Source organism: Pteropus vampyrus, unplaced genomic scaffold (genome assembly GCF_000151845.1).
Source record: "Pteropus vampyrus isolate Shadow unplaced genomic scaffold, Pvam_2.0 Scaffold28, whole genome shotgun sequence".
In the NCBI taxonomy this organism is placed as follows: domain Eukaryota; kingdom Metazoa; phylum Chordata; class Mammalia; order Chiroptera; family Pteropodidae; genus Pteropus; species Pteropus vampyrus.
In genome coordinates, this window is record NW_011888809.1 from 1,047,659 (window position 1) to 1,055,429 (window position 7,771).

The 7,771-nt window shown below is 42.9% G+C and overlaps 1 protein-coding gene and 1 long non-coding RNA gene across 3 annotated transcripts in view; one reads left to right on the forward strand and one right to left on the reverse strand.

The window, feature by feature from the left end:
• Positions 1 to 4,354, reverse strand: part of RAB10 (RAB10, member RAS oncogene family) — a 64,807-nt gene extending 60,453 nt beyond the window's left edge. The window contains exon 1 of the mRNA XM_011356532.1: positions 3,476 to 4,354. Within this exon, the coding sequence (XP_011354834.1) occupies positions 3,476 to 3,602 (127 nt within the window). The 5' untranslated portion in view covers positions 3,603 to 4,354. The remainder of the gene's footprint in view (positions 1 to 3,475) is intronic.
• Positions 4,355 to 4,388: 34 nt separating this feature from the next.
• Positions 4,389 to 7,001, forward strand: LOC105289758. Of its 2 annotated transcripts, XR_002779463.1 has the most exons (3): positions 4,404 to 4,489; positions 4,798 to 5,250; positions 6,728 to 7,001. It is a non-coding gene; the product is annotated as an uncharacterized LOC105289758 (long non-coding RNA). The 2 variants fall into 2 exon arrangements; XR_895685.2 differs by having other exon boundaries at positions 4,389 to 5,250.
• Positions 7,002 to 7,771: the final 770 nt, after the last annotated feature.

Below are 7,771 nucleotides of genomic sequence, written 5' to 3' on the forward strand. Positions count from 1 at the left end.
TTAAATTCTTCCTTTCCAACCACCCTTAAAGCTTCATTACTGAAGAGACTTGTCTTCTCTAATACACTTCGCTCTTCAGTTTGTTTCTGTGATCACTCTTTTAAGTTTTGTCACTTAAACATTCTTTCCTTCAGTTGGGAATGTCTTATTAAGATAACACCAGTAGCTAGGGAAATCACAAAATGAGCTATGGTCAATGTTTCACAGGTTTGTGATCAATTCAGACTTATAACATTGAGCACCTCAGGAGTATCCTCAGTGTTAGATTGATTCTTCCTTTCAAAATAAGTTGTATTAACTCAAGCCACAGTGTTGTAAGCATTTTGGAAATGTTATGATTTTTAAATGTAGACAGCCTAATTAATTCCCCTACATATATTTTGGGGATAATGAGCAGCTAAAAATTTAAAATTAAAAAAAAACTTCATCCCGGTTTCCAACAGTTTTATCAATTAGAGCCTTTGCTCTATGGACTCCATATTCTGAAACTTTAAGAACTAATTATACTCTTTAACAATTTTATTATTGGGTCAGTATCATAGAACTGTAGAGCTGTCATATCTTTTAACCCATTTCTCTTTTGCCCTAAGAATACTCATTGCGGCAGCATTTACCCTGCGATAACTCACAGGTTACAGCCCTAACCTTACCCCCAAAATTTCCCAGGAACTATCTCGCTTTTATTATAATTTTTGCATCATTCTAGTATATCGATAGTCTTTGGAAACAAATGACGTCATTTTATTTATAGCTTTCTGGTTTTAGTAGTGGTATTTCCACTTACAAAATATAATTCTCTATCACTAAAAATGTCAAATCCTAGAAAACATAGCGTTCCTACGCATGATGTTAAATTAATGCTGGCAGCGAGCTGCACTTTTTTTTCTAAACAGGAAGTAGGTTAAATAATAATTCAACTCCTGAACATAATTTACAGATGAGTCTAAGGCTCAGAGAGTTTAGGGACTTGCCAGAGGTCACACCGTTAGTGGCAGAGCCAGCACTATAACGGCAAGGGAAAAAGGAAGAAAACCTCCACAGGACATCATATTGCTTATAGGAGAGACTTAGGAGGCTCAGCCAGTACTTTATGTTTGCCTTCCCTAAAGTTAATTAAAAGTTTTGCTGGAGTGAGGCCTAAGCATCAAGCTATATCCACTACTGAAGGCAGCCGGAGTGATCAGGCATAAGAGAACCCCGACTCTAGAAAAAACGAATAAAATGGGGAACTATGTAGTGAAAGAAAATGCCAATTTAGTATCAGCTTAGGGCTTATGCCCTTTTCAAAACTGCTTTATAAAAATCTAGCCCAAATATTTACAAAGCCAAGAAAGAAAATAAGTATTTTTTATGTTTATAATATTAAAGTATTATTTCTGTATTTTTCTAGAAAACACACAACTGGCCAGCTTATAGTTCCAGTCTTCAGCTTCAACTCTCAAGACCTGCCTTATAAGAAATCCCTGCCTCAAAAGATTGACTCAGGATCATCTTTATCCCTCCTTCTGTGTATGTTTTCAAGTCTCTATACCTGATTTCTTCCTCTTTAATCCCTCCACCCCTTGCTCTCTCTGTTCTTAAGAATAGAGTGAGTCTTGCTTTGAATGGCAGCCCCAGCTGCTATGTCATCACCTTACTATAAAATCTACCCATCTAGTCTCTGAGATTTTCCCTATTTATATATTGCCTATTTGCTCTGTTCACATTCCCAATATCCCCCCAGGGACTTCCATGACATGTTAAATTCTGATTGCCCAGAGGCTACAACTTTTCTTATCACAATAGCCTGCCAATATCTGCTCTGCCTGCATATCTTGATTTAGTGCTACCTCCTGTTAGAGAATGATTGCCCCTGAGCCTTCCCCAGCTTACTGGATGTATTTGTTCTAGTCTTCTGAGGGGGATGCCTCAGTTCTGAAGTGCCAGCCTCAGTTGTCACTTAAGGAGCTCCAGGCCCTAGCCAATGAGCTTTATATTGCTATCCCAGTTTCCACACACTATTCTACAGACCAGCTGAACTAGTCTTATTTCCTATAGTTACCATGTATCTTCTTGATCTCATGCTTAGTTTAATATAGTTCTCTCTATGGGAAATGCATCCTCTACTCACACAACCTACATCCTTTCAACTTTCAGCTTAAATGTCCTCATCAGAGCCTGTCTTTCTCAACACCCTTGCTAGAAGGAACTTGTTTCTCTTTTGAATTCCCATAGTACTACAGCACTTTTAAAAATCAGTTGATTCCCCCTTCTATTTCACAAGTAATACATATTTATTTTTAGATACTCAGAACCTGCCATAAGCAAAACAAAAAATTTTAATTATTAAAACTTCTACCCCTAGCCAAAGAGATGGTTATGAAAAGGGAGGGAGTATGGGAGTATATGGAAGGTATTGTGATAAATTTGCATGGTGACAGATGATTACTAGAATCAGTGGGGCGATCACATTATAAGTTATAAAAATATTGAATCACTATATTATACACCTGAAAATAATATAACCAATATAAGATCGTATACCAACTATACTTAAACTAAAAAATAAATTAAAAAAAAAGAAAAGATAAAACTTTTACCCCCAGAGATCACCACTGTTAACATTTTGATGAATGACCATGGATATTCTTCTTTCTATAGTTCTTTATTTAGATATTTCTTATGACACATTTTCTACATTTTACAAAAAATTCTTATACGCATATTATTTTCTCAAATTGGAATCTCGAGCGATATGACTGTTGTATATATCAAGTACATTAGACGTACTATGGCAAAACTTTCCTGTAAATTCCAGCATAAAGTAGAAGGGAAAACGTCAATCTTTCGGGTTTGAGGGGAGAAAAACTGATCATCACCCTTAGATTACTGCTTTTGTTGATGTCTCAGAAAGCAACGTTGAGGCAAACGTGCCAGAGTCCCACCCCAAGCACGAAGAGCCTCCAATTGTTTGACACATCAATGGATTAGTCAACGCAGGGCAACTCACTTTCTCCCTCTAATTTGCTTTAATTATTCCTCACACAAACCCTCAAGTTTACTCCAAGTTATGACCATATGGAATCTTCTCTTTGTCCTGAAGTATAAATTCAGGCCTTTACCAAACGTCCACTACTGCTTCAATCCCAAGCACTAAAATCCCTCGCAAATATCGTACATCTAGTAACGCCACACAAATGTGGAAAAAGCCAGTCCAGTCGCTTAAAGAAATAGGATTCTGGAACACTGTTAATGCTGCATATTTTTAACAGCAGGCACTAAGCAGAGTGGGAGACTCGAAAGCAAAAGACCGGATGGAAAGCATGGGAAGACCCCGCCCCAGCAAGCTTGATGCCGACTCAAACAGTAACTTGGGTCGGTCGCCTGGAATCGGAATCACTGAAACAAAGGCGTATATTACGGGAAGCCAAGAAGTCTGGAGTACAAGAAACGGTTTGCAGCTAGAGCCCGTACCCCATCCTCCCACAGGTCTTACCTATGGTGGAAATAAAGGTGGTATTGAAGGCATCATCCGAAAAACGAAAAAGGACGCAGGTCTTCCCCACTCCCGAGTCTCCGATCAGGAGCAGCTTGAAAAGCAGGTCGTACGTCTTCTTCGCCATTGGGAGGAGCGGCTCAGGCGCTCGCCGCCGGCGGCCCCAAGGGATCGGTCCCTCTCACTATGGCCAACTCACTCGGGCGTTCTCAGGCCGGAGGACCGAGGAAGCGTGGGAAAAAAAGAGGGTTCGAGAGGGCGCGGGCGACCTACGAACGGCTTCGTCGAAGGAGCCCCGATGGTGGCGGCGTCTGGTGCCTCCGAGGGCGGCGACCGCGGCTCCACCGCCTCTCCCAGCCGCTCCGCCCGGTTCCGGGGAGTCGGTCGGGACAAAATGGCCTCCCCTCCCCCCTCAGGGCTGCTCGGCCGGGACGCTCCCACGGGCGAGAGAGCAAGCTCTGCCGTCGGGAGAGCGCGGCGGGCGTGAGGACAGTCTCTCTCCCGAGCAGGAACTGCGCGCTAGGTCGCGGCGATGGCAGCAAAGGAGGACCCTGAGCCGACGAGCTCAGCTACATAGCCACAGGAAGCCGAGCCGCCCGGGCAAGAGCCACCTTTTCCCCGTGCCCTCTCACGCCGGCGTGCGCGCTGCCTGAGACGCACGCAAGGACGTACGCCCGTCCTTCCCTCGTGCCCTCGCCCTGCGGCCCGCCTCTGCGCACGCGCGCCAGAGGACGGGGGCGCATTCTGGGGCGGGGAGAGGAGCGCTAGGTCTCCAAGCCAGAGTCTAAGGCCGGACGGAGACGAGAGAGGGGTGGGGCGAGAGAGGGCGAGGCCGCGGGCGCGCTCCCTGTGGCCGCCTGATAGGGTGCGCGGCGTTACGAGCACGCCCCGCAGGGAGGCACTGCCTAGTGACTGCGCAGACGCGGCGCGCTGGAGCAGCCCCTTCGTACTCTTTTTCGCTCCCAGGCTCGCCCTCCAGGCTGCGCTGAGGATGCTCCGGGCCCTGTGTGTCGTGTGCGTGTGTGCGTGTGTGTAGCTGTCCTTGACTCAGCGACGGGCTTGGGTGGCCGTGTGTTCCTGTGTAGCTGTAGCTTGTAAACGCGAGAATAAAATAGCTCCCTGAGTCATTTGATAGCCTCTTTGCTAAAATGAGACGCATCCTGGAGTGCCCTCCGTCGTGGACTATTTATGACAGGGGTTTAACAGTAGCGCTCCATCCCGATTCACTTAAAGAGCAAGAGTTGGCGTTTCAGGGAACAGGAGTTTGAAATGGAAAAACTAGCCACGCTGCTCAGGTCGGGATGATGTAATCTGCCTTCCAGGAGAGGAAGTCTGAGGAACACCTGGGCGCAGGGAGAACCGCCTCACCAAGTGGAAGCTGCGGTGCTGTGCTCTACGCGGAGAACACGCTCCAGGCCTTGGCGGTCCTTTTGGAACACCGGGCGCTATATGAAGGGGGCAGGTCCCTTCCCTCGCGTCAAAATCGAACGACCAGTGTCCAAAATTGAAGGATAGTGAAGCCAACGCCAACTGACGCTGCCTCTTCTTACACTTTGTCATACGCCTTCCCTCTCTCCCCATCAGTCTTATTTATACCTCCCTTTTCCTCTTTTCTGTAGGTGAAATATTCATACTCCTGCCCTACCATTATCACTGATTCATCGCTCCAAAGCACACCTAGGATGGCAGAGTAGTTGAACCTGGTGGGCTGGATCAACCTGAAACCAGAGAAAATGCTGAGACATCTGGAAAGCAAGAAACGGACTGAGAAATAAGTAAAAACTACATTTTACTCCCCTCCCCCACTCAAATGTTTGTGTATTTAATATATAATTAAAATTAGGCTTTCAGGCAGTTAGGGTAATCATATTTCAGTCTCCTGTTTGGAGACTTGTATTAAATTCTTCCTTTCCAACCACCCTTAAAGCTTCATTACTGAAGAGACTTGTCTTCTCTAATACACTTCGCTCTTCAGTTTGTTTCTGTGATCACTCTTTTAAGTTTTGTCACTTAAACATTCTTTCCTTCAGTTGGGAATGTCTTATTAAGATAACACCAGTAGCTAGGGAAATCACAAAATGAGCTATGGTCAATGTTTCACAGGTTTGTGATCAATTCAGACTTATAACATTGAGCACCTCAGGAGTATCCTCAGTGTTAGATTGATTCTTCCTTTCAAAATAAGTTGTATTAACTCAAGCCACAGTGTTGTAAGCATTTTGGAAATGTTATGATTTTTAAATGTAGACAGCCTAATTAATTCCCCTACATATATTTTGGGGATAATGAGCAGCTAAAAATTTAAAATTAAAAAAAAACTTCATCCCGGTTTCCAACAGTTTTATCAATTAGAGCCTTTGCTCTATGGACTCCATATTCTGAAACTTTAAGAACTAATTATACTCTTTAACAATTTTATTATTGGGTCAGTATCATAGAACTTCTCTTTTGCCCTAAGAATACTCATTGCGGCAGCATTTACCCTGCGATAACTCACAGGTTACAGCCCTAACCTTACCCCCAAAATTTCCCAGGAACTATCTCGCTTTTATTATAATTTTTGCATCATTCTAGTATATCGATAGTCTTTGGATGACGTCATTTTATTTATAGCTTTCTGGTTTTAGTAGTGGTATTTCCACTTACAAAATATAATTCTCTATCACTAAAAATGTCAAATCCTAGAAAACATAGCGTTCCTACGCATGATGTTAAATTAATGCTGGCAGCGAGCTGCACTTTTTTTTCTAAACAGGAAGTAGGTTAAATAATAATTCAACTCCTGAACATAATTTACAGATGAGTCTAAGGCTCAGAGAGTTTAGGGACTTGCCAGAGGTCACACCGTTAGTGGCAGAGCCAGCACTATAACGGCAAGGGAAAAAGGAAGAAAACCTCCACAGGACATCATATTGCTTATAGGAGAGACTTAGGAGGCTCAGCCAGTACTTTATGTTTGCCTTCCCTAAAGTTAATTAAAAGTTTTGCTGGAGTGAGGCCTAAGCATCAAGCTATATCCACTACTGAAGGCAGCCGGAGTGATCAGGCATAAGAGAACCCCGACTCTAGAAAAAACGAATAAAATGGGGAACTATGTAGTGAAAGAAAATGCCAATTTAGTATCAGCTTAGGGCTTATGCCCTTTTCAAAACTGCTTTATAAAAATCTAGCCCAAATATTTACAAAGCCAAGAAAGAAAATAAGTATTTTTTATGTTTATAATATTAAAGTATTATTTCTGTATTTTTCTAGAAAACACACAACTGGCCAGCTTATAGTTCCAGTCTTCAGCTTCAACTCTCAAGACCTGCCTTATAAGAAATCCCTGCCTCAAAAGATTGACTCAGGATCATCTTTATCCCTCCTTCTGTGTATGTTTTCAAGTCTCTATACCTGATTTCTTCCTCTTTAATCCCTCCACCCCTTGCTCTCTCTGTTCTTAAGAATAGAGTGAGTCTTGCTTTGAATGGCAGCCCCAGCTGCTATGTCATCACCTTACTATAAAATCTACCCATCTAGTCTCTGAGATTTTCCCTATTTATATATTGCCTATTTGCTCTGTTCACATTCCCAATATCCCCCCAGGGACTTCCATGACATGTTAAATTCTGATTGCCCAGAGGCTACAACTTTTCTTATCACAATAGCCTGCCAATATCTGTTCTGCCTGCATATCTTGATTTAGTGCTACCTCCTGTTAGAGAATGATTGCCCCTGAGCCTTCCCCAGCTTACTGGATGTATTTGTTCTAGTCTTCTGAGGGGGATGCCTCAGTTCTGAAGTGCCAGCCTCAGTTGTCACTTAAGGAGCTCCAGGCCCTAGCCAATGAGCTTTATATTGCTATCCCAGTTTCCACACACTATTCTACAGACCAGCTGAACTAGTCTTATTTCCTATAGTTACCATGTATCTTCTTGATCTCATGCTTAGTTTAATATAGTTCTCTCTATGGGAAATGCATCCTCTACTCACACAACCTACATCCTTTCAACTTTCAGCTTAAATGTCCTCATCAGAGCCTGTCTTTCTCAACACCCTTGCTAGAAGGAACTTGTTTCTCTTTTGAATTCCCATAGTACTACAGCACTTTTAAAAATCAGTTGATTCCCCCTTCTATTTCACAAGTAATACATATTTATTTTTAGATACTCAGAACCTGCCATAAGCAAAACAAAAAATTTTAATTATTAAAACTTCTACCCCTAGCCAAAGAGATGGTTATGAAAAGGGAGGGAGTATGGGAGTATATGGAAGGTATTGTGATAAATTTGCATGGTGACAGATGATTACTAGAAT